The sequence below is a fragment of the Chanodichthys erythropterus genome, chromosome 22 (genome assembly GCF_024489055.1).
Source record: "Chanodichthys erythropterus isolate Z2021 chromosome 22, ASM2448905v1, whole genome shotgun sequence".
Classification (NCBI taxonomy): Eukaryota; Metazoa; Chordata; class Actinopteri; order Cypriniformes; family Xenocyprididae; genus Chanodichthys; species Chanodichthys erythropterus.
In genome coordinates this window covers 22125185-22150126 of record NC_090242.1, presented here as the reverse complement: position 1 = coordinate 22150126, position 24942 = coordinate 22125185, and the positions used below count along the sequence as shown (strand labels likewise).

The 24942-nt window shown below is 35.8% G+C and overlaps 4 protein-coding genes across 4 annotated transcripts in view; 1 reads left to right on the top strand and 3 right to left on the bottom strand.

The window, feature by feature from the left end:
• Window positions 1-1769: 1769 nt before the first annotated feature.
• On the bottom strand, window positions 1770-6278 carry LOC137012620 (sialidase-2-like). Its single transcript, XM_067375969.1, has 3 exons — window positions 6066-6278; window positions 3559-3846; window positions 1770-3478 (listed from the first exon to the last, which is right to left on the bottom strand). Exons 2-3 carry the CDS (start codon window positions 3829-3831, stop codon window positions 2537-2539), a joined length of 1215 nt encoding a protein of 404 aa, XP_067232070.1. The 5' UTR covers window positions 3832-3846; window positions 6066-6278; the 3' UTR covers window positions 1770-2536.
• A 2068-nt stretch (window positions 6279-8346) lies between these two features.
• LOC137013147 (sialidase-3-like) overlaps window positions 8347-24942 on the bottom strand; it is a 31195-nt gene continuing 14599 nt past the window's right edge. The window contains exons 2-3 of the mRNA XM_067376776.1: window positions 21393-21659; window positions 8347-9496 (exon numbers count right to left, since the gene is read on the bottom strand). Of these exons, the coding sequence (XP_067232877.1) occupies window positions 8591-9496; window positions 21393-21644 (1158 nt within the window). The 5' untranslated portion in view covers window positions 21645-21659 and the 3' untranslated portion in view covers window positions 8347-8590. The remainder of the gene's footprint in view (window positions 9497-21392; window positions 21660-24942) is intronic.
• LOC137013271 (uncharacterized) lies at window positions 10460-14283 on the top strand. The gene is made up of 7 exons (XM_067376956.1): window positions 10460-10477; window positions 11237-11880; window positions 11969-12014; window positions 12208-12299; window positions 12705-12815; window positions 13309-13585; window positions 14071-14283. The coding sequence occupies exons 1-7, from the start codon at window positions 10460-10462 to the stop codon at window positions 14281-14283; spliced, it is 1401 nt and encodes a 466-aa protein (XP_067233057.1).
• LOC137013270 (G2/M phase-specific E3 ubiquitin-protein ligase-like) lies at window positions 14035-18853 on the bottom strand. Its single transcript, XM_067376955.1, has 12 exons — window positions 18753-18853; window positions 18402-18642; window positions 18082-18157; window positions 17911-17998; window positions 16992-17075; window positions 16683-16888; window positions 16513-16609; window positions 16269-16431; window positions 16040-16143; window positions 15811-15955; window positions 15592-15718; window positions 14035-15361 (listed from the first exon to the last, which is right to left on the bottom strand). Exons 1-12 carry the CDS (start codon window positions 18851-18853, stop codon window positions 15009-15011), a joined length of 1785 nt encoding a protein of 594 aa, XP_067233056.1. The 3' UTR covers window positions 14035-15008.

Below are 24942 nucleotides of genomic sequence, written 5' to 3'. Positions count from 1 at the left end.
TTCTAGAATAACAAAACAGTAGAATAAATCAGATCAAAATAATAAACCTAAAAAATACAATGTACGCTAAACACCTGCAAGATTTATTCACAAACAAACATTAAGAATCAGCGTATGAATCTCAACAATGGTGACATGCTTCATGCTGCAGTGCATTCTTGGTGCCTCATACAAAACTCATCCATGGCTCCCAGAATGCATCACGGCATGAAGCATATCACCATTGTTGAGATTCATATGCTGATTCTTGATGTCTGATTCTTGATTTTCTGATTAAAATGGTTTTATTGTTGTTATTCTAGAAGAGATCCAGCACAAAGTTAATCACATTTTGATCATAAAATGCTCAGTCATTAGATCATTGAATTAAGCCACTAAATGATGATTATATTCTTATCATCTAACAGCTGACCACATTGTCTCTTGTTTTTATTGCCATAACAAACAGCTAGAGCAGCCAGAAAAACACTAACACTAAAACAATCAAGAGTCAAACTGCCTAACTGAAGTAAGCACTGACCTTGATCATGGTGACATCAAACCAAACTTATTTTCAACAAATCATCAACATATAAACCTCTGGTAACTCTCAATAACAACTTTTGTAGATATATGTCAGAAATAAAGTAAATCTCGTTAGTAATTGCATTGCATTGCATCATTTTTCTGCAATGAGATTGGTTCTTCTTATGTATAATTCAGCAAACCCTTCTGTTACTAGGTAAAAGCATTATTACTTTACTTCATGAGCTTATGAAATTAGAAAACTCTCTACTTTCAGTTCCCCTTTTGTTATATTCAGACATTTTACAGACACACTTAGGCCCTGTTTACACTAGTGTGTTTTCATTTGAAAAAAAGTTTTGCTATGGTTACGCCTATCGTTTACACTACACCAGCCAAAACAGACTTTCGATGCAGTGGCTGCCCACGTTCGCTCTGCATATCCTTGTTGACAGTGTAAACAATAACATTGAGACTTAAGGATGCATCACAACATGAATAAATTATGCAGCTGAATTGTCCTATTGTTTGCTGTGTTTTTTTGTTCTGTCTTTTAGTAGCTTTGTGATGTCGAGATTTGATCTGATTGTCTGGATATTTTGTTGTCACCATTGTTGAGATTCATACGCTGATTGCTCATATGTGTTTGTCATTGTAGTTTATTATTTTCTGTTTATGTTTTCATCTTCAATTTTATAACTGATTACTGAAATACAGCGTGGTTTCCATGTTGCAGTAAAACAGGGATTGTACTTTAAATGACAAAACACATTTGTTGTGTTCAAATGAAATCAATGAACCACCAATAGTTAAAAATCATCAGCTGATGTTGTTTCAGCTTTCTTTGCTACTGCAGAAGTCATTAAACTATATTATTACGCAACTCTCTGGAACACTTTATTCTGTTTCATAAAACACAGCTGGTGTCATCTTGGTGTCAGATTGAAAATGACCTCAGAGGATTTCAGTGTTCATATTATCTAATGTTGTTTCAGTGTTTGTCCAGTCTGACTGTTTTGATGTTGTGGACTGTGTTTGTTGTTGTGTTGCAATGGATTTTTTTTGTCAAGTATGCAAAAGCAGAAGAGAACCATATATGTGTATATTCATTATCATTTATAAAGTTTAAAAATGAGGAAACACCATGTTCATATACACATTTTAATGTTTATTCTAATATCTCTGACACAATTGTATCAAAAGCAGTTGCATTTAGCTTTAATCAGAGATAAAACATGAAATAAATGCGTTAAATTGTCTATTATATGAGTTCAGCCTGTAAAAGATCTGTTCAAGAATTATACACAATACAATACAGTTGCTGACAGTGACCATTATGTAGATTTAAGTTTCCAGATCAGTATTAGCAGAAGCAGTTTGCAACAACAAACCAAGAAAAAAAAAAAAAAAACTGTTTAAAAGATTTACATAATGTTATGGATTAACAAATTACACAGATACTGGTATTTTCATTATTATTATTATTATTATTATTTTTTTACGTTTTTAATCAAATTGGTGGAGTTTAGGAGGACGTAAGTTCCCTGCATATATATTCTTTCACTTCCGCTTCTTCTTCTTTTCTACCTCTCCTTTCATTCTTCAAATATCTTACTACTTTTGGGTCCTTCTTTCTCTTTACTACGATCTTCACATTCTTCATCTGTTAGATACAAATTTTTAAAGTTCATTATAAACTATTGAATAAGTTAAATCTTATTTTTGTTTAAACCTATTTGCTATTAAAATTTCCTTTATAATTTGTCTTTCTAATTTTTACTTAATTAATTTGTTATTCTTTATTCAAATTTGATCTCATACATAATCATTGCTTGTCTGCCTGGATATCATTGCATCACAAATGAAAGAAATTAATCTTATAATAAAATATTTTGTAATAGCTCTACAAAGTATGTAATGTTATAAATGGGGAAAAAAAGAAGAAGAAGAAGAGAGGTTATATTAGATCCATAATTCATTTGAAGGGACTTGACTCTTTACTCAGCATTCAACTAATTCTAAATTTACACATTTACATTTTTTTCTCAGGGAGTTCGAACAGCAAAAAGGCTATTTCTTCATTCTCATGTTCCTTCCCGCACTCTAAGAGACAAGCAAAGTGTCCAGGCTCATACTCTACCAGATCTGAATATGCACTGGGACCATGATGTAATATAAGTAAAGGTTCATCAGACCACCCTGAGGAATCCAATGGGGATTTATTCAAGTACAGACCTAGATTCACTCTCTTTTTTGGATCGGATGGATGAGAGTAGAGCAGCCATGTCTTTAGAGGACTACTCTGTTCAACAAAACTCAACACACTGCCTTGGCATCCTTGGTCAGTCTCTATTAGCTTATTTGGGGTTAAAACATTGTCAAAATCCTCTCCAGGTTTGGAGCTTAGCGCCTCCGTTCTATAGCCAAGGCGGGTTCGGGCATTGCAGTACAGAGTACTCGTACCTTTGTCATCGATGATCTCAGCCATCTGACACTCACATGACTCAACATCCATTTGTTTTCCTGCTTTCCACGTGCTTCCTTTATCATCGCTGTAGAATGCTAAAGCATAAGGTGTGAAACAGCGAAATGATAAGCAGCAACATGATGTGCAATCAGGTTTGCCAGTGTATCGATACGCATAGGCCGGAATTATCAGTCTCCCGCTCTTCAATTGAAGACCATGTCCTGGTCCAACAGCAAGGGGGGCCCAGTCTTTCACCTGCTCACCGATCACATCTGCTGTCAAATCTGTAGTGTGGCTCCAGGTTTTGCCAGCATCCTTACTGGTCACATAACAAAGCCGTCCTTGGCACTTATTTGTCCGTATTTGTTCGTATTCAGAGACCCCATTGGGAACACAGACAAAAAACAGAAAGAGGGTCTTGGAATCTCTCTCATAGACGGGACATGGATTCATGCTGCGGTGGTTTGGTAAACATGCTGAAGTGAGCACCTGATGTCCACTGACCCACTGAAATACAAAGCATCATGACTATGTTCATGCATAAAGCATCTATGAAATAATTAATTTGTTAAAAAATTATTTTGTACCTCAACTTCTTTAATCTTCTTGCCATCATTCCATGTTCCTCTTCTCATCACAAGCACTTCTGCACTTGTGTCACTTAATGTTTTTCTCTTTTCGGCAAAGGCAAGGAAGGTTTGATCGTCACTCAGATACACAAGAGCTGGAATTCTGTATGACACTTGTTTTTTACAACAGCAACACCAGCTTTGAGGCTCTTCCTGTTTGTATATTGTTGTTGTGTTTATGTTTTTAAGACCATGTTTTGAATTGCTGCTTGATGGTGTCTTGTTACCCATTGTTTAATTTGAGCTCTAAAAATAGAATAAACAGCATTAACATCAGTAACAAAACATATAAGGGTTTGAATAGTTGAATAATTGTCTTAGCATTTTTTTTTTTTTTTTTTTTTTTTAATTTGCAAGTATGTCACGATTCTGGTTTTTGATTCGTCATTATGAGGTATGGAGTGTATCTTGATATGAAAAAGTTCTAAGTATTTTAGGTTGCAACTTGACATAATCAAATTTAGACTTATACCTTCACTGAGATTTACAACATTCTGTCATCTGATGAATGGTAGGTCTATAATAAGGGATTATACAACCTCTCTCATTACTGACCCATAAAAACATAATAAATTATTTATTCTTGTTGCGCAACTTCTGCTGCCACACTCCCCTTACTCCTTCCAAAATGCACAACACTCAATAATAAAAACAGTCAAGGGAGACTCAGTCCAAATGAAAGCCTTCACAGGTAGGAAAAAGTACAGGAATCGCACATTAAACACTTTGTTTCACGTCCAAAACTAAACAATAAATCTAATCACTGTATAGACAAAAGTTACATAAGAAGGTTTTTGCACTTCACCTGCAAATCATTGATGCCAATTCATTTTTTTTTTATTTTAAATAAAATAATTTATATTCTTAAAATACAGTAAATGACATAATTTTTGTTTAACATAGTACAACCTATATGGGTTAATATTGATGATTTGTTGAAAATAATAGTTTGGTTTTATGTCACCATTATCAAGGTCAGTGTTTGCTTTAGTTGTGTATTTTTACTCTTGACTTTAGTGTTTCTCTGACTGGTAGCTGTTTGTTATGGAGAGAGAAAATATGATCAGCTGCTTGATGATAAGAATATAATCATCATGTATTAATCTCAACAATGGTGACATGCTTCATCCCACAATGCATTCTGGGAGCCATGGATGAGTTTTGTATGAGGCACCCAGAATGCATTGCGGCATGAAGCATGTTAACATTATTGAGTAAAACTTCCTAACTGAAGTAAGCACTGACCTCGATCACGGTGACATCAAACTATTATTTTCAACAAATCATCAACATCTAAACCTCTGGTAATTCTTAATAACAACTTCTGTAGATATACAGTGGCATGAAAAAGTATGTGAACCACTTGCAGAATCTGTGAAAATGAGAATAATTTTAATAAAATAAGTGAGATCATACCAAATGCATGTTATTTTTTATTTAGTACTAAGATATTTTACATAAAAGATGTTTACATTTAATTCACAAGACAAAACAATAGCTGAATTTATTAAAATAACCCCATTCAAAAGTTTGTGAACCATTGATTCTCAATACTGTGTGTGGTTACCTGATGATCCACGACTGTTTTTATGTTTTGTGATGGTTGTTCATGAGTCTCTTGTTTGTTCTGAGCAGTTAAACTGAGCTGTTCTTCAGAAAAATCCTCCAAAACACAATGCATTAAGAGCTGGGGGGTGAAAACTTTTGAACAGGATGAAGGCGTCACAATTTTTCTTATTTTGTTTAAATATCATTGTTTTTCATTTAGTACCCTTCGGAAGCAACAGAAGATACTTGCATGTTTCCTGGAAGAAACATTAAGTACAATTTACCTTGATATTTGAATTCAAAAGTTTTCACCCCCCAGCTCTTAATGCATCGTGTTTCCTTCTGGAGCATCAGTGAATGTTTGAACCTTTTTTAACAGTTGAGTTTGAGTCCCTCAGTTGTCCTCAGTGTGAAAAGACGGATCTCAAAATCATACAGTCACTGCTGGAAAGGGTTAAAATATGCAAAAAATCCTTGAAAACTGAAGAATCTGCAGGACCTGGAGGATTTTTCTGAAGAACAGAGTTCAGTTTAACTGCTCAGGACAAACAAGAGACTCACGAACAACCATCACAAAACAAAAAAGCAGTCGTGGATCATCAGGTAACCACACACAGTATTGAGATTCAATGGTTCCCAAACTTTTGAATGGGGTTATATTAATAAATTCAGCTATTGTTTTGTCTCGTGAACTAAACGTAAACATCTTTTAAGTAAAATATCTTACTCAGTACTAAATAAAAAATAACATGCATTTTGTATGATCTCACTTATTTAATTAAAATTATTCACATTTTCACAGATTCTGCAAGTGGTTCACATACTTTTTCATGCCACTGTAAATAAATAAAAAATTCCTGAGCCTAATGGCCTGTGCGGATCCCCCCTTGCATTAGACTAAAAGAAGCAATACTCACAGAAATGATCTTTCCTGCAGCAGCAAATGATTCTCACAGCAGGTTTGTCACCACAGACACTACAGGAGCCTCTCATCAGGTCTAACCAAAACATGCTGAACATCCTGTATTTATAATATCCTATATCAGCACAGTAAATCGCAGAAGCTAAACATTAAACATTAAGGTTAAACATTAAACAGCAGGATGATAAGTAGCAGTCAACATGTGGTCATATATTATTTATAAGACTACCTTCACAATTAAAAATAAAGAAATCTGGCATCTACAATTCCAAGAAGAAGCATCCACAGAACCTTTCCATTGCACAAAATTATTATTTTTTTGTTTTTCATAGTTTTTTTTTCTTTCTTTATATATATCTCACCACACTGAGACAAGTGTGGATGATTCAGAGACAACCACAAACATGAAAAAACTAGAAAAGTACCATTTTTGTTAAAGTATATTCTTATATTTTTCTTCTCAACTTATCTTTTGCTTAATCTTTTTAACTTCATAGGAGTTTCTTCACCTTTCAGTGCTGAGAAAGGTGCAAAGTTTCTTTGAAACCCAGGAAGATATTTAGGGTGTTAAAAAAAACACACTCAACACATGATTTTTCTCTCTCTTAAGGGTGTGATGTTCTTGCTTTTTGAAATAAGGGCATTAGTCTTTTGAGAAATACTTTGTTGAAATTTGATGTAAGAGTTGTTTTATTTCTGTAAATCGTAGGGAAAAGACAAATGCAAAAGAGAGATTGCATTAGTTCTTTGACACAATCTTAAAGGGCTTGTGTTGGATAAAAAATAGTGTCTTCTTTTTTGTATTATATAACTACATATATTACATTCTTTATTACATTCAGTCATCTAGCACATGTCATATGGTTATTGTCCAAAAATCTGATGATCTTGCAAGTTACCACCCATCCATGGTGATTTGAACTCACACGGATCCATAATGTTTACCGGATTTGTTTGGCAAAACATTGACAGATGAGAATATCTTGTATTACTGCACAAGGAGTTGAGGACTTCAGTTTTCATTCTAATTTGTATAATGAGCTGCTGACATTTGTAGCTAGAATAATAAGAGAAGAATAGGCAAATTAAAAGTCCAAACTTACAAATGCATGTTACGTGCATGAACTAAACACTGGGCTAACTTAGGTCACTAATATTATCTCTCATGTCAAAAATGATTTATGGTCTCCACTCCTAATGTTGACCACACCTCTACACAAATTTATCAAAACACTAGGCTCTTATCTTTACTGCCCCCCACGCCACCCCACCCCACTCCACTCACTCCCACTCAACATGAGCCTAGACATGTGGCTAGTATGCCTATGCATAAATCTGGCCCTGACCTAACACCAATTCATAAGTGGCATGATGGGATACAAACAGAGAACCCTTTCACCATTCAAACTTGGGTGGTGATGGAGCATGGCTGATCTCCAACACCAACATTGCAAAAAAAGTGATACCATTGTGCAGCGTTTACCTCAGTAAGTTCACCAAACTTGAACTTTGGAATGCAGTGGAATGTGAAACCAGATATTGTCTCATTATTGGGAGATACAAGAGTCTGTGGCTCTACCACTGGAAAAAGCATAACGGCTAATCTTGAATCATGCGTGCCTTGATAACCAATGACATTACAGCCTTGCATTGCATTTCATGTGCAACAGTCAGTAACCGTTTGAATTAATGAATGAGAAGTGCCGTAAACTGAATCATACGTCGTGCAAAATTCAGTGACTTCTCTTATAAAACAGCTTTTTTTTTTTTTTTTTTGTGAAAATAGATCAATCCAAAATTAATGTTTAAGAGCAAACATGTTAAAGATTAGCCAATGGACTGTCAATTCATTAAATGATAAGCTATTTCCTTACTAAAGCAGTTTATTCAGCGTAATGAAGCCTCTCCTCCATTGCTCTCCATAAAAAAACAGCTCTTGTCATTGACAAGATCTTAGCAGGTGTTACACTTTATTGGCTAAGGTTGCAGGCTTGCCTTCAAGTGGCTTTGGTGAAACTTTTTGTATGAGCTTGTGTTTGTGGTCTGACGCATTTGCATGTGCATGAATGGAAATAAATAGAATGAACAGTGTAGTGTGACTCTTAATGGATTCGGAATGACATGTCCAGTGTAGGCGTCACATTGGTGTAAGAGTTTTCCATATAAAAAACAACATTTTCAACATCATTCAAAGAATGTCTTTATTTTATGTTCATGTAATGTTATGAAATTACAAATAAAATATAGCTAAACTAATGAAAATATGTTTCCTGTTTCCTGCTTATTGAATAATGAATGAAATTCAGGTGAATGAAATATAGGATTTAAAAAGGTTATAATACAGTTATAATAATGAAAGCATATTGCTTGGTTGGTTATTTGAATTATTATATTGATGTATTTCCAACTTGATTTTTAACATTTTAATTAAGCAAATTAACTATAACAAACAATCAAAAATGACATCAAAAGACACCAATTTTTGCAACGTGAACTTGAATGTTGCTGTGGAGAATCCACCTATTGAATATTGAAAGCGTTGCTGATATCGAAAAGCTTGAAGGCTATTGTTTCAATTTCTCTTTTCTGTCCACATTCAAAGAGACAGGCAATGTACTTTCTATCTTCACACACTGCCAGATCTGAGTATCCACTTGGACCATCACTGATGCATTGTATGATTTTCCAGTGCATGGGATCCTTCTGTGATTTACTTATATAGATTCTGAGATCCTTTCTCTTCTCTTTATCAGATGGGTGAGAATAGATCAGCCATGTACTCTGATCAGGGGACAGAATACTCAGCACACTTCCTTGGCAGCCACCTCCAGTCTCTATCAGCTCTTTAGCAGATAAAGGTTTGTCAAAATCTTTTCCACCACTCCTGCTTAGAGCCTCGACTCTATAGCCAGATGTACTTCGAGCATTGCAGTACAGTGTACTGTTACCTTCGTCGTCTAAGATCTCAGCCATCTGACACTCATTAGACTCACCATCCATATGTTCTCCTACATGCCAAGTGTTTCCTTTATCATCACTGTAGAATGCGAATACATGTGATGTGGGTGTATTACATTTGGATTTAAAATAATATGCGCATGCTGGGATAATCAGTCTTCCACTCTTCATTTGAACACCATGTCCTGGTCCAACAGCAAAGGTGGCCCAGTTTTTCTCCTTTTCACTGATCACATCTTTCAAGTCAGTAATACAACTCCATGTTTTGCCAGTGTCCTTACTGGTTACGTAACAAAGCCGAGCCCTGTTCTTTTTTCCTTTTATTTGGTCATTTTCTGAGACTCCATTGGGAACACAAGTGAATAACAGAAAGAGGGTCTTGGATTTTCTCTCATAGATCGGACATGGATTCATGCTGCGGTGGTTTGGTAGACAAGCTGAAGTGAGCACCTGATGTCCACTGACCCACTGAAATTAAGCATGACATCATGACTGTTGATAACTTTTATAAAATAAAGAATGCTAGATTGTGTGAAGAATCAATGAAATAGTTACAGTAACTTGTTTAAGTCCCCCTGTGGTGAAAATCAAGTTTTTTGTTTATGTCTATACGTGCTGTTTTTAATATGCTTTAAGACAAACCATGTTCAAATTCATAAGTCAACACTACTATTGATTATTTTCTCTTTAAAGGGTCATGAAACCCTAAACCAAAATTTCTGAGATTTTAACAGAGGTATGTGTGTTGAACACCATTGAAGACAATGTTAGCATCTGTTAGATTTAATAGTGGGGGGGAAATGGTTAAATTTTAGTTTTTATACGCTATTTTCGTCTTCCGGGTTTAAAATCTTCATCCTGTCCACGATAGTGATTTGATGACTCATCGGTGTTTCATAATTATTAACGAGACTGAGTTTTTTATCCAATGAGAAGACATTCTCTTAATTATTCATGACACCACGTGGATCTTTCCAATGACGAGGACGGTTAACGGCACTAAACAGTGAGAGAGACTGACTGACTTATGGCGTTTAAATAGAGTCAAAAGTCGCGCGCACGAAAACCACGAGCACGAGAATAAAGCCAAGCGCGCAAAACAGACCCACGAGAGGAAAATAACAACGCGAGAGCGCATCTGTGCACCCGCGAGCGCGCATTTGTACACCGCGAGCGCGCAGAACAGTATTTGGGAGCGGAAATGAATACTGGCGCAAGCCCCTGCTGCCTAGCGCGCACAACTGCACATGAGCTCTCGCGCGACTACTCAACACTCACTCGCTCGCTCGCTCCTCGAGTTGACTTTTGACACTTTGAGGGCGGGGCAATGACTTTTGTCTTCCCACCTGTGATTGGTCATTTGTTTAATCAGTTTCTCTCTTGTTTAAACATGTAGCAGGACTAGGACAAGGCACGTTTTTCGGAACCATTATGTCGGACCCGGAGCAGGTAATTTAATTTTTAAAAGTCTTTGTGTTTCCAGTGCTATATATTCAATATATGATATTGTATTGTACTTATTTTGTTTTCTGCCTAATGCATGTAGATAAAATCATCTTGAATAGTTTGTATAGGACCTTAACGACTAAAAAAGATAAGCTAATTTAAGATAAAGCTGGCTAACCCATAAATGTAGGATGTTAAAGGTTAGTTTTGACCTACATTGACAATATACAGTAAATAAATCATGGCTGAGTAGCGTTTCTAGCTACTAAACAAAGCTAGTATGCTAATTTACTAAACAAAGCAGCGAAAATGCAATCTTTGTGATCTATTCAAACCACAGCACCGACCCCTATTGCTATTATCGTAATGCCGTTTATAAAATGATTAGAACACATTACAAACGGTATTAGTGAAACTTAATAACGTAGTTACATCACTAAAAGCATTTTTCTGCTGATGGTCTATGTGACCCTGTAAAAAGTGTAAAAAAGTTAAGTTTTTTGTGTTTTGATGTTTTCTATCATCCTATATGCAAACAATTAAGAAAATAATTTTGATATATTTACTACTAAGACCATGTTTGAAATAGGGAAATTAGTAAGTAAAATCAAACTTTGATGCTCATTATCTAATTTTTGATACTTTCCTGGAATCAAAGGATGAGTAGAGATAATGTAACCCTTTCAACTTTTGAAGTGTGTTTATCACAACAGTGACATGGTATCTTAACATCTCATTAATTATTCTTTGTTCTGTCAATAGCTAAGACACCACTTTTTGGAAAATCTTTTACACAAGTTGCAACAGGCCTTCAGCACAACACCACTGGATTTAGATTATCTGGAGCTGTATATTCTGGAGGCCCTGTCCAGTCACATACAAGTACCCCCTGCTATCACCCAGGCTTTGCAAGAGCTCTTTGAGCTTATACGGGCACAAGTGGAACATCCAGCACCATGTGTCAGAGTGGAAGTTGCTATCACCACAGGACGACCAAAAATTTTGGTTGAGGAACAACGCTTAAAATACATGCTACAGGCTCAACTTCCTGTGAGTTGCATAGCCACATTGATGGGCGTTTCAAAAAGCACGATTTTCAGACGCATGAGAGACTATGAGCTTTCTGTCCGTGACATGTATAGTTCCATCAGTGATGAAGAACTTGACAGTTTGGTTGCTTCTGTGAAGAACGCTTTACCAAATTCAGGCTACAGGATGGTCAGAGGAAGACTGGAGTCTATGGGCTACCGAGTTCAGTGGAGAAGAATTGCAGCCTCTATGCATAGGGTTGATTCAATGGGTATTATCTCAAGGTTATCAAGTCTTGGCTGTGTTGTGCGCCGAGTGTACTCTGTTCCAGGGCCCTTGTCCCTGGTACATGTGGACACAAATCACAAGCTAATTAGGTTTGCATTAAAGTCATGTTTAACATATGAATAGATTTGCATGTTTAATAACTATATCAATAATGTATATTACTTAATTTCTTCACAGATACAATATTGTGATATTTGGAGGAGTGGATGGGTTCTCCAGAAAGGTAACTACTGGCTAACATTTGGTCAACATTATGTAGTCAGTAAACACATTTAAAACCTTTGTTACTAGTCATCAATTAAAATCCACAATGACTTAACTAATATTTGATGGGTAATTGGCACACACACACACACACAATATTTTTTTAATGGTTTACCATTTTAATCTGATTTACTGTATGTTTTACTTTGTAGATATTGTACTTGAATGCAGCCACAAATAACCGTGCTTCCACAGCATTTTCATTCTTTTTGGAGGCAACTCATCGGCATGGTTTACCCTCAAGGTAATGTACTTTAAATTGTTACAAAGCTGCATTTTTCTCTGTGTAAATAATATGAGAAAAATTTTAATGATTAAAAGCTGTTAGATAAATTAGAGTGTACAAGAGCTTTATAATCAGTTTAACTAGTTTCCTCAAAGCAAAATGTCTTTAAAAAACATTGACAAACATTGGCATTTTTTGTTGCATCTCCTTCTTTTACTGGACAACAGCATTCTATTGTTTCCTTGAGTAGTTTATTTAGTTTAGTAGTTTACTCGTGGTAAATTCTTTGCCCATCCCACTTTCTTGGTATACATTATCTTTAAAAAGTTATTTTATTACTTGAGGATAATCTTTATTTGTCAGAGCCATAATCCAATGTATGAACTGTTTCTTTTAATTTCACTATTATTGTTGTAATTTAAGGGTAAGAGCTGACCAGGGAGTGGAGAATGTGGATATTGCTCGGTTTATGTTCACTGTCCGTGGCAATAATCGGGGGAGCTTCATCTCAGGAAAAAGTATCCACAACCAAAGGTATTGCTTCTTATTTTATTCTCAGTTTTCCTGGTATTAAGGCGTATCCTCATCACATTTTATTATTTCATTCTGATGTATCCGTATTTATTTATACATATGACAAATGCGCCATAAATGTGCCATATGGTGTTACATTGAATCTCTCATGTTGTTTGTCACTTAAACAATTAAGATAAATCTGTCTTATGCTAATTGTATATTAAGTTTTTATCAAATGTCACTGTGACACCATAGGACAGTGTTCCTCCACAACATAAAAACTACTATCTAGTCATAGAAACAGTAACAGTTTGAGTTACTTTTACTAACATTAAATTTTCATGATATAACAAGTGTTAGCAGTGTAAACTTTGGATGTAACATTACAGAACACATTCTATCACATACTTGCAATATAAGGTTTTGTTCCGTTTTAAAATTATTGCATGTTTGATAAAACGTCATGTTTTCCTACATGGTAACAGTGATTACTCATTGGATCCCCCAACAGAATAGAGCGGTTATGGCGAGACGTCTGGATCTCTGTGTCATCAAAATACTACAATCTTCTACACTCTCTTGAAGAAGATGGCCTCCTGGACATTTCATGTACGGATGACATATTCTGTGTACACTTTGCATTTCTTCCAAGACTCAAACGAGACTTGGAGGTATTTATTGAAGGCTGGAACCACCATCCTCTACGCACTGAGAGAAACCGGTCTCCAACACAGATTTGGGAGATTGCACGGATGCTTAACACTGCTGTAGATTCTGATGACCCTGAGGTAAGAGTACAAATTTATTTTTAAGAAGCAAAATATTATGACTATAATTTGATAAGACAATGTCATTATGATATATAATATAGATAATCTATAATAAATATTACAATGGCATTGAATTGTAAATACAGTCAGGTCCATAAATATTGGGACATAATGGGACAATTGGCTTCTCAGCTGTTCCATGGCCAGGTGTGTGTTATTCCCTCATTATCCCAATTACAATTATTATTCTGTCCCATTACTTTTGGTCCCTTAACAAGTGGGAGTCACATATGCAAACTGTTGTAATTCCTACACTGTTCACCTGATTTGGATATAAATGCTCAAATTAAAGCTGACAGTCTACAGTTAAAGCACATCTTGTTCATTTCATTTCAAATCTATTGTGGTGGTGTATAGAGCCAAAAATGTTAGAATTGTGTCGATGTCCCAATATTTATGGACCTGACTGTACATTGAATTGTTGTCTTATTGAAAATTTCTAGGCCATACAAGAGCCTGACATTGACTGGGAGACTGCTGCTGACTTTGATCATCTTGAATCAGAAAGCGGTGTTGTCGTACCTGAATATGAGAGCCCTATGACTGCAGAAATGATGAATGAACTACATAGTTTGGTTGATCCACTGGATCTGAACATTAATGATGAACAGCTCTACATAATCTGCTATGAACACATAAAACGACTACGGACATAAAGATACATTTCAGTGAATACATGGACGCTTTAAGTTTGCAACTTTTTTTATTTTCTAGTACATGTAATAAGCATGTAAACATTTGAAGCTGAAGTACATGAACATTCTTTAAGAAGAAAACACTTATGCTTTGGTACTGCATACACTGTAAACATATACAGTAACAATAAAACATTTTGAATGCATACAACTTGTACTTATGTGTTGGAATTCACAAACATCACTTCATAAACTTGCACAATAACTCATCATGTGAGCTTAGATTAGATTTATGAAATCCCTATATGTGCTACTCAGGTGTGCAATTAGGAACGTGACTGAGCAAGAACATGCATTAAAGTGACAGTTCACTCATTAAATGATAATTCTGTGATTACTTACTAAACTTCATGTAGTTTTAAATCTGCACGAGTTACTTTATTTTGTTAAACACAAAGCTAGACTTTTCAGTTATCAATGGTAACCACACAACTGGTGGCAGCCATTGACTTCCATAGCATTCGTTTTTCCTACTATGGCTGCTGCCAACTGTGTGGTTACCATCATTAACAAAAACGGGTTTAAGGTTTAAAATTACATGAGGGTGAGTACATAATCATATTTTCATTTGAAGAGTGAACTACCACTTTAACTACAGGATAACAGATACTGTGTGTACAATAATGCACATTGCAGTCATGGTCAAATTCCATGACAATTTGAACATTTTTACAGTCTGCATTTTCCTAAATGCGTCCAAATTCATAGCCATGGGTAATGGCCTGTGAGATTACATTTTTGAATTCCATGTATGTGCAACTCAGGTGTGCAATTGGGAATGTGACTGAGCGGGAACATGCATTAACTACAGGATAACAGATTGTGTGTGTACCATAGCGCACACTGCAGTCGTGGTCAAATTCAATGACAATTTTAAAGTTCTCACGGTCTGCATGACTTAAGGGAATATGAGATTGTCCTGTCAGCCATTGGCAAAACTTGCTAACATTAATGTGTGTGTTGGTATGTTTTTCTGCCTTGTCCTCTTCACCCATACTCTCCTCCTCAGGTCTGTTGTCTCTGTCGTCTTTGCTCTCTCCTGAGAAAGTGATTAAAAATCAGTTGAGAGATTTTACCTTACAGTAAATTGCAGTTAAAAATATTACAATGGAATAAGTTTTAGCACTACAACTTTTGACAAATTGGCTTTAGTTAAAAAACAAATCTTTTTAAATCCAGTTTCAAGAAAAAAATCATAACCATAACAATGTAATGAGAACAGTTTTAACTGTAATGTGAAAACATTAATAATTTGTATAAATTAGTCACCTTCATCCTCCATGTCCTGTAAATAGTCCTGCAGAAAGTTGACTACTTTGGACTCCCTTGCACGCCTCATTGTACCCGTCTCACTAAATGAAGGTGATAGTGATTTCATCAGAAAATCAGCATCCACCTTAAATTTACAAAATGAAGAAAGTTAGACAATTATATTTAAAAACATTTACTGATTCAGCAAGTTATCTATTGGGTGGTATTTATATTTACCTTGCAAAAAGATCCTGGAACAAACAGCTGCCTGCAAATGTCAGTTTCTTCTTGTACCAAGCTAAGGAGGTCATACAGTTTCAATCCAGAGGCAATTTGTTGTAGCATGGGAAGTAACCTCACTGTAGAGTGTAGAACCACAGAGCTATAATACAAAGATAATTGAAGAAAAAAATGAGTATCTGAATTAAAAATCAAGACCAATAACCTACAATAAAATGTCATATACCGCACAATCTCTTCTTTTTTTTCAAAAGACACTGCCCCTGTATAACCACATGACAAAATTCTGTCTGTGAACTCCATGACAGATGTGTTGTCAGCTGCCTTAATCTTTGAAAAAAAACACAAAAAGTATTTTAATTTTTAATCCTTATAGGCAAAAAAAATTCCACTACCTTAACAATTTAACAAATAATTTAACTTTAAAAGCCATTTTCCATACTTAAATGATTTACCTCTTTAATTAGTTCCAAGACTTCAGGGTCAGTAATGTCTCTTTCAGTTATTGCTTCCTGATCCACTTCTCCAGTAGATATATACTTGTAACACCACTGCGAAAAGAAGTTTGGTGGTGGTCCTCCCTGTGCGATGCTGACAGCAAATATCTCTCCAATAACCCTACATAAAATGGTTTGTCATGTCAACAATAATCGTAAAAAACTAACATTGGCAAATAAGTGTGAAATTTAAATAACCTACTTGAAGTTATGTTTGTCCAAGTCTGTAATTGAGTACTTGGGGTTTTTGCCACCATCCCCACCCTCAAAAAAACGCTTCTCTATTCCTGACATCATTTCTTTTCAGAAAAGAAAAAAGAGAACAATAAATTCATAGATATCAACCATAAATTATATTACTGTAAAACTAACCAGTTAAAAATTCTGTCTTCAGCGCCCCATTGTCAATGCCAGCCTCTCCAATAAAGGTAACTCTAAGGGCATTTTTAGGGGAAGACTTTTTCTGCCGCTGCCACTGTTTAATGCCTCTTTCAACCATCTGTTCCCTGGTAACACAAATGCTGAAGGTGCTGCTTTCGTCCACCCTTTCAGTAAGGCTTTTGATGACATCAGCAATGCTAATAATATTGGGAGCAGAGAAAAAAAGCATGAAATTGGAATGTTTCACATTATTAATGTAAAACAGTTAACTTCTGATGAACTATTTGGGGTTTGAGGTACCTTTTAATCTCTTGCTGTGTCCTTAATCGTTTTGGGCATATCTCAGTTCTATCTGTGTCAAAGGCCTCTGTTTCATCAAAAACTCTGTGGGAATAAATATACAGTAATACTCTGTAAGCAGAGGTGCAGTTACTATCATAACATGTTAAAACCTTTATTGGAAATCTAGCTTAAAAAATAATTAATGAAAAAATGAAATACCTTTCACCACAGTAGCTTGCGTGGAATTCTACAGTGTCACTGGGGTACAACTGCTAGCTTAAATGGGACAGGCAGTCTAAAGTAGTATGTAGTAATAAAACACATTATTATTATCATTATTTTTATTACTATTATTCAAGTGGAATGAATTAGTTATTCTTACTGTCTCAGAACCCTTGGCACATGAAGTAAGGTTTAAATTGTTGGTGTCCTTAAAATGTAAAATAAAAACATATTAAAGTATGAACTGGATGAATAACAGTACCTGTGACATGACTTCTTTTTAGGACATACAGACTTTATATTTGCTGCATCAAACAAACACATTTACCGTTACAGATGTTTCAATAGAGGAAGTGTTATCTGGGGAATTTTGCATAGTTATGTCCATGGCAGGACTGTCATCTGTAGAAAATGTAGAAGTCGTCTGCAAAAGACCCAAAAAAAACTAAATAAATAAATAAATAACTTTATTAGCCATGGGGCAACAAATATGCAATTAATTAATTGTTTTAATATGAAAGAAATATTTCTCACCTCTTCATCAGAGAGTGTCACTGTCTTACAAGATGCCACATGTGCGGCTAAAAACTGGACTGGCATGTTTTCGTAACAGTTACGACATGTTGTTTTGGGCATTTTTTCAAACTCCTTTGAAGAATAAGGAAGAGGTGACATATCAAGTGTTCCTTGCACTGGCACAATGTATAGTGCTGACTTGCCACGAGCAACCGAACTGAGGTAAGCGCCTGTATAACCTTCTGCCTCAGGGGGTACAATACACAGTTTTCTTTGTCCAGATCCACCTATAAGGAGGGACATAATATTTAAAGTCACTTTGCCATGAGGTCACATGAGATAGTATGTATAGAAAGTTTCAAAGTCTTACCAACAGCCTTATACAACATCCATGCCCCATTCAAATCAGTCATTTTAGGGTATGTCTCCTCGAGTTTTCTGGAGAGCTGTACATAATTTATATAATGTAAGTACTTTGACAAAAATACGTTTTTTTAATTCTTTAATAACATATGGTAAGTTATATTAGTCTAGCGATCAATAATTATATCTGCAATGCCCCCGGCATCAAAATGAACAGAGCACAGCTGCAAAGGAATTTAGGTGGTGCACTTACATAAAAAACATAATGCAAGTCATAAGTCTGACATGAACATCGAAGTGCAAGTGAAGTTTTCAACTACAACTTACCCATGAATGGTCAGAATCATCTTTGACAGTAATAGTTCTCCGACCCATCCCTGCTTGTAGAAGTGTCAGCTCATCTGAAGCTTTTGGTGTCTTCTCCATGTGTTTGTTTACCAGGTAGAACTGTACTTCAAAACACTTTACAGTATGTAGTTTTCTTTTCATGTCAGTAAAGCTAGAGTGTGTTCCTCTTTTCCTGGTCACTTTTTCCCCAAATGTTTTTCCAAACAGTCCTGGGAAGGATCTGCAAAACAAAACAAAAAACATAAACCGTAAATGTATTTTACAAAACAATGTTAAACACTACATTCAACAATTTATTGTTAAAATGACCATAAAAACAATATGACAAACCTTTTCATGTTCTGCTCCAAGGTATTTTGCTGTGGAACTTCTTGTCTAGTGTGGTTTGTAGAATCTGCAGAACCTTTTTCAAACACACCAAAGCAACACATTTCTAAAAATGTTACCACTTTAGGAAAGAAATGTTACAAATCAGATATATTTGACTCATAAAATGACTTTTTAAATTTGTACCCCTCAGTTAATAATAATATAATACAGTATATACATTATTTAGGCAACTCAATTTTTATATTTTTAAATCAGTTATAAAATGAGCAAAATATGTACTAAGTCTACCCATGAGACTTTTAACATTATTCATTTAAACATGCATGTCATCAAGCCATTACTACAGTATATATTAATTGAGAGGAAAACATGTTAACCTATTGTTTACCTTATGCCAATATCTCCGAAAAGCACATGTAGTTTTACACTTACACATTTACACTTAAATGTAGGTTTACACTTACCCTACTACTTTTATATTAAATCGTGATAACATTGCTGCTTTAATATCATGCATTGTATGATCAATGTGCAAAATTATGTAATTGTCAATCTTTTAGAAAAGCAGATCAGTGTAAGTATAGGTAAGGATGAGAACAATCCTCACGGTCTCTTGTTGCAGGCCGGGAAAGGGCACTTTGCAGCAGTGAGACGACCTTTCTTGCTGCCTCCTGCAATTCTTCCTAATAACAGTTTACAGATATGTGTATAATCAGTCTTTCGTAATTATGAGCTGACTATACAGAAAAGAAAAGCCAAGAACATGATGGAACTGATCACTTAGAACCAAAATAGACGTATGCAGAATATTTTCATAACAATTAAATACATTTATTTTATATTACTGCTGTTGTCAAATAGGCTCTGCAAAGTAGGCCATTCCCAATTTATGGTATTAAGGACAATAATGCTTGCCATTGTGTTTTACCTCATTTTTCTCCGACATTCTTGGGGATTCTTGGACGAAAATGCTGTAAGGGGGGAGGGGAGGCGGCAAATTGTAGTTGATTGGGTTTTACAAATGACCAATCACAGGTGGGAAGACAAAAGTCATTGCCCCGCCCTCAAAGTGTCAAAAGTCAACTCGAGGAGCGAGCGAGTGTTGAGTAGTCGCGCGAGAGCTCATGTGCAGTTGTGCGCGCTAGGCAGCAGGGGCTTGCGCCAGTATTCATTTCCGCTCCCAAATACTGTTCTGCGCGCTCGCGGTGTACAAATGCGCGCTCGCGGGTGCACAGATGCGCTCTCGCGTTGTTATTTTCCTCTCGTGGGTCTGTTTTGCGCGCTTGGCTTTATTCGCGTGCTCGTGGTTTTTGTGCGCGCGACTTTTGACTCTATTTAAACGCCATACTGACTGACGGTGCGTGTCCGTTGGCGCGGAGCGAGCGGGTAAGCGCGAGTGTTTTCGGTTCATTCCTATGGAAGTTGAGCCGCGCGTAAGTTAAATGTGACTGGTCGCTTGCTCTGCTCCAGTCGACACGCAGCCTGACTGACTGAGCGTGTTGCAGGTTCGGCACGTAGATCTATGCTATGTACGCAAGGTTTTTTTTTAAGCGTTATTTATTTTATTTTTTTCAAATATATGCATGTATAGTGTTTATATAAACAACTATATATTTTATAATGACTGTAATTACACATGTACATTAATATGTTTTAAATAGAATTACGATTACTGTAGGATATATGTAGCAGGGCATTCAGTAACTCTTGAAAAGACAAAAATAAAGTGTCAGTGTATTTCATTAGATTTTAACTTTACTTTTTTTTTTTTTTTTAAATGTAGTATTTCCTCATGTTTTACCACTGATTTTTAGTGACAGTCGATATGCATGGGCTACTGGCGATGAGAGTTTCCCCCCTCTCCTCTCCCCTCCCCTCTTCTCACAGCCACCACGCCCATTTAAGTTGCATTTTTCAAAAAGATTGTGAGCTAGACTTGAGCTGAAAGAGGGGGGTTTCATGACCCTTTAAAACTGCAGTGATCTAAAGACAAGTTTTAAAATGCAGTTTGAAATCGCTAGTGTTCACGTCAAGGTGCGGGCGGGCTTTAGCATATCATTAACTATGACCACCAGGTTATCCCCGTATATTTTTCTGTTGATATGAAAAATCAGGTAGATTTAGCTATAGCGGGTGTGTGATAATGATATTATGATGAACTATATGCCTTTCTCCACTGACGGTTTGAGTTGTTCAAAGTGGTCCTAAGGATGCTGAATTTTAGAAGGCAGCTGTTTGACTCTGAGATGGCGAATGGTTTGATAAAGTAGTCAAGCAAAAGGCTAATCTTACCGCTATGTGTCAAAAATGTAAAAAGCAATATCATTGAGCAGTGTTTACCTCAGTAAGTTGACCGAATGGATCTCTGAGCTCGTGCGAGTGGAGGTGGGGCTAATTAGAATATTCATAGATCCACTTATATTAAATGAAGCATGGGTGTAGACTAGAGTTACATTCAAGCTATTTTAAGGCATGATGTTTTTTTTGTTTGTTTTTTTTCACAGGAAAAAATGTCTAAATTTGTCATTTTGGTGATCAAAGATTTGTTTTAAGTGATAAAATTATTGACTACAGGGGGACTTTTAGAAAACTGTCAGTTATGAATAATATTTTACAATTTTGGTTAAACATGTCTAGTACCTCAACTTCATTCTTGTCACCTTTCCACGATCCTCTTCTCATCACAAGCACTTCTGCATCTGTGTCTTTTTCAGTTTTCCGCTTTTCAGCGAATGCAAGGTAGGTTTGATCTTCACTGATATAGATGAGAGCTGGAATTCTGTATGTCACCTGTTTTGAATTAAGTGGTGTCTCCTGTTTGAATAATGTTGTTGCTGTTGTATTGTCTTTGACAGGAATTACATTTCTTTCTGAAGATGTACAGTTACCCATTGTAGAATTCTAGCCCTATAAATAGAAAGAATAGTAGAAGTATCAGTAACAGTATGACAATATTTTAGCCACATTTTAAAATGTATAAATGACATTGCTTGAGACACCAACTATCAAATCAAATGAAGTAGAATTTGCCAACAAATGACAAATTACATTTTCTCAGAATTATGTTGGCTTGACAAAGACCAATAGACTTTCATTGAGGGGGTCAAAACTTTAATAAAATAACTCACTTAAAGGTGCCATCGAATTGAAAATTGAATTTATCTCGGCATAGTTGAATAACAACAGTTCAGTACATGGAAATGACATACAATGAGTCTCAAACTCCATTGTTTCCTCCTTCTTATATAAATCTCATTTGTTTAAAAGACCTCCGAAGAACAGGTGAATCTCAACATAACACTGACTGTTACGTAACAGTCGGGATCATTAATATGTACGCCCCCAATATTTGCATATGCCAGCTCATGATTGAGGCATTACACAAGGGCAGCCAGTATTAACGTCTGGATCTGTGCACAGCTGAATCATCAGACTAGGTAAGCAAGCAAGGACAACAGCCAGAAATGGCAGATGGAGCAACAATAACTGACATGATCCATTATAACTTTTTTAGTGATATTTGTAAACTGTCTTTCTAAATGTTTCGTTAGCATGTTGCTAATGTACTGTTAAATGTGGTTAAAGTTACCATCGTTTCTTACTGTATTCACGGAGACAAGACTGTCGTTATTTTCATTTTTAAACACTTGCAGTCTGTATAATTCATAAACACAACAGCCTAACAAACCAGTAATTAATGTTAATCAAAGAAAAAGTGTGCCTCATACATCCTGAAAAGTGAAGTTGCAGGCTCTTTGATCGCCCCCTGGTGGCTGGATGCAGTACAGGTCATAAACCCCGCCCTCTCAATGCAAATGAACAGGAATGAGTGAAAACAAAAAAATAAATTATGCTTCAAATAAAATTTTCCAAAAGATGGTTTTGATCATTTAAGGTAGTTGTTGTCACGCTGATGTATATTCAATTGTTCGTTTTTGTGATAAGTTGGATTTTAGCTAGCAATTTGATGCTATAGAAACGGGGCGTGTCGTCATGATTGACAGTTTTGACTGACAGCTTCTCTGAAGACTGTTGGAGCTTTGAGGGGATATTGAAGATATAACTAAATATTAATTTTCGATTTCTGTGTTATTTCACACCAACAAAATGAGTTGTTCAGCAGTAAACTGTACTAACCGACCTACAGGATCTGACGGATCACTGAACTTTTTTCGGTAACATTAGATGTGGGCTTTATAAGCTAATTAATAAATGTTATTAGTTAAGATAACACACCTAGCGTTAGCCATGACAGGAAAAAGCAGGTGGCGGTTATTAATTATTTTTATGCACTTGTTAGACCTTGCTGTAGAGAAACGGCCAAATTCTGACAGTAACAAACCATTTTCCATTAAAACAGTAATATACTGTAGAAAACAATGCATTCTGGGTAATATTTGTCATCTTCGAGAAAGTAGCCTAGAGGAATATACTATGAGTTAACAGCTCTCAAAGTCGACACTCAGAGGCTGTGTTCTAAATCACACCCTATACCTCATTCACTATTCCCTACATTAGTTAACTAATATAATCCACTTGACAGAGTTAATTAAAAGAAGTGAGTGAATTCAGACATTTTATAAACACCTGATTAGCAGAATCACTGAAGGACAGAAACAAGACCAGAAAAAAGAGAAGAGCAGAAACACAACTACAACTGACTTCAGCCACAGGTTTACAAACCTGTTTGACATTATTTTTTTCATACAAAAGTTCTTGTTGAGAATTAATAGATATGGATATTGATGTTTTATTGAAAATAAACATTTATTGAAGTTTGCAGACACCATCATGGTGACAAGTGTCTGCTTTAGTTGGGCTCTTGATTCTTTCACATTAGTTCTCTCTGGCTGCTGTAACTAAATGTTTATAAAACAACATTTGATATGGCAGGAAAAAGCCAACATGAAGTTGATCAGGTTTGTTGGCTGTTTTGATGATTCTGTAATCATCTTGGACTTGTCTAATTCACTGATCTCTTTCTGTCTAGTCTTTGACTTATGGGTATTTTATCTTTATTAATTGTACTACATCTGTGATTCAACAGCGTAAGAACAAGCAAGGTTTCAGTTATTTATGAGAATATATAAGTCTTATAATGCATCAAATATTTTGAGCTCCTGCATAACTTGCACAGCAGAGACATCAACAATCATATATGAATCTCAACAATGGTGACATCCAAAAGTTTAATGTTGCAATGCATGCTGGGTGCCAGAATAGTACAAAACTCCAAGCATGCACTGCAGAATGAATAAATTATGCAGCTTTATTGCCACCATTGTTGAGATTGATCTGCTGATTTTTGATATCTGTGTGTGTCTAAATAATGCTGCAGCTGTTTTTTATTCATGGTGTCAACTCTTTTTAGCTGTTTGTTGTAGGATCTCTTACTGTAGTTTCACAGTGGCAATAATGAAAAATATTAGTCTGTTAATAATGTAACAACGGATAAAACACAGTATGAATTTAGTGAATTAAGAGACTATGTGACGGTTATGTCTTCACCAACACATAACTATCAGCGCTCAATTTTTTTTTCTCCACATTTGTTTCTGCCATAACAAATGTGACTTGCAAAAACAGTTTAAACAGCCAGAGAAAAAACAAAACAAAAAAAACTGATCTATTAAAAGTCATGGGTAAAGAGCTCAACTAAAGCAAACGCTGATCTCCTCAATGGTAACATCAAACCAAACATTTTCACCAAAATATCAACATCTAAACTTCTGTTAATTCTCAATAAGATATGTAAATATAATGTTATTCTGGTCAGTAATAAGTGTAATAATTTGTAATGGCTGGAAGACAGTTGTAAATTCTGCTCGTAGTTGTAGTTTCTGATCATATTTATTCCATTCCTCTTCCTCATTTCAGAGGTTCTGCTAGTAAACAGCAGGTGTTCAACATTAATGCTCAATCATCACTTAAATATTAACTTAAAGGCTCTCTAAGCGATTCTGAGCGGAGTAACTTCCTGTTGACGTTCGAAGTGTTGTTAACAAAACAGAGGCTAGCTAGACCCTCCCTCTTACTCCTCCTGGCCCTCCCCTCCGTGCTTCCTGCAGTCATGAACGTTTGCATTTAAAATGTAAGTAGCTTGCGTATTGACGCTGCTTGTCGGTTATTGGCTGGAGCATGTTTATTATGTTAAGTGGTCCAGGCTGCATCAGTTTGTTTTTGTTGCCGT

What these genes read in the sequence shown, in the direction of transcription:
- LOC137013271 (XM_067376956.1), top strand. An exon ending in ACAAATCACAAGCTAATTAG is followed by an intron (nt 11,881 to 11,968) that starts GTTTGCATTAAA and finishes ATTTCTTCACAG; the next exon opens with ATACAATATTGTGATATTTG. An exon ending in CGGCATGGTTTACCCTCAAG is followed by an intron (nt 12,300 to 12,704) that starts GTAATGTACTTT and finishes TTGTAATTTAAG; the next exon opens with GGTAAGAGCTGACCAGGGAG.
- LOC137012620 (XM_067375969.1), bottom strand. Translation starts at nt 3,831, where the DNA reads ATGGGTAACAAGACACCATCAAGCAGCAATTCAAAACATGGTCTTAAA. An exon ending in AGAAGATTAAAGAAGTTGAG is followed by an intron (nt 3,479 to 3,558) that starts GTACAAAATAAT and finishes TTTGTATTTCAG; the next exon opens with TGGGTCAGTGGACATCAGGT.
- LOC137013270 (XM_067376955.1), bottom strand. Translation starts at nt 18,853, where the DNA reads ATGTGTTGCTTTGGTGTGTTTGAAAAAGGTTCTGCAGATTCTACAAAC. An exon ending in GATGTTGTATAAGGCTGTTG is followed by an intron (nt 17,999 to 18,081) that starts GTAAGACTTTGA and finishes CCCTCCTTATAG; the next exon opens with GTGGATCTGGACAAAGAAAA. An exon ending in TTCCAGGATCTTTTTGCAAG is followed by an intron (nt 15,719 to 15,810) that starts GTAAATATAAAT and finishes TGTAAATTTAAG; the next exon opens with GTGGATGCTGATTTTCTGAT.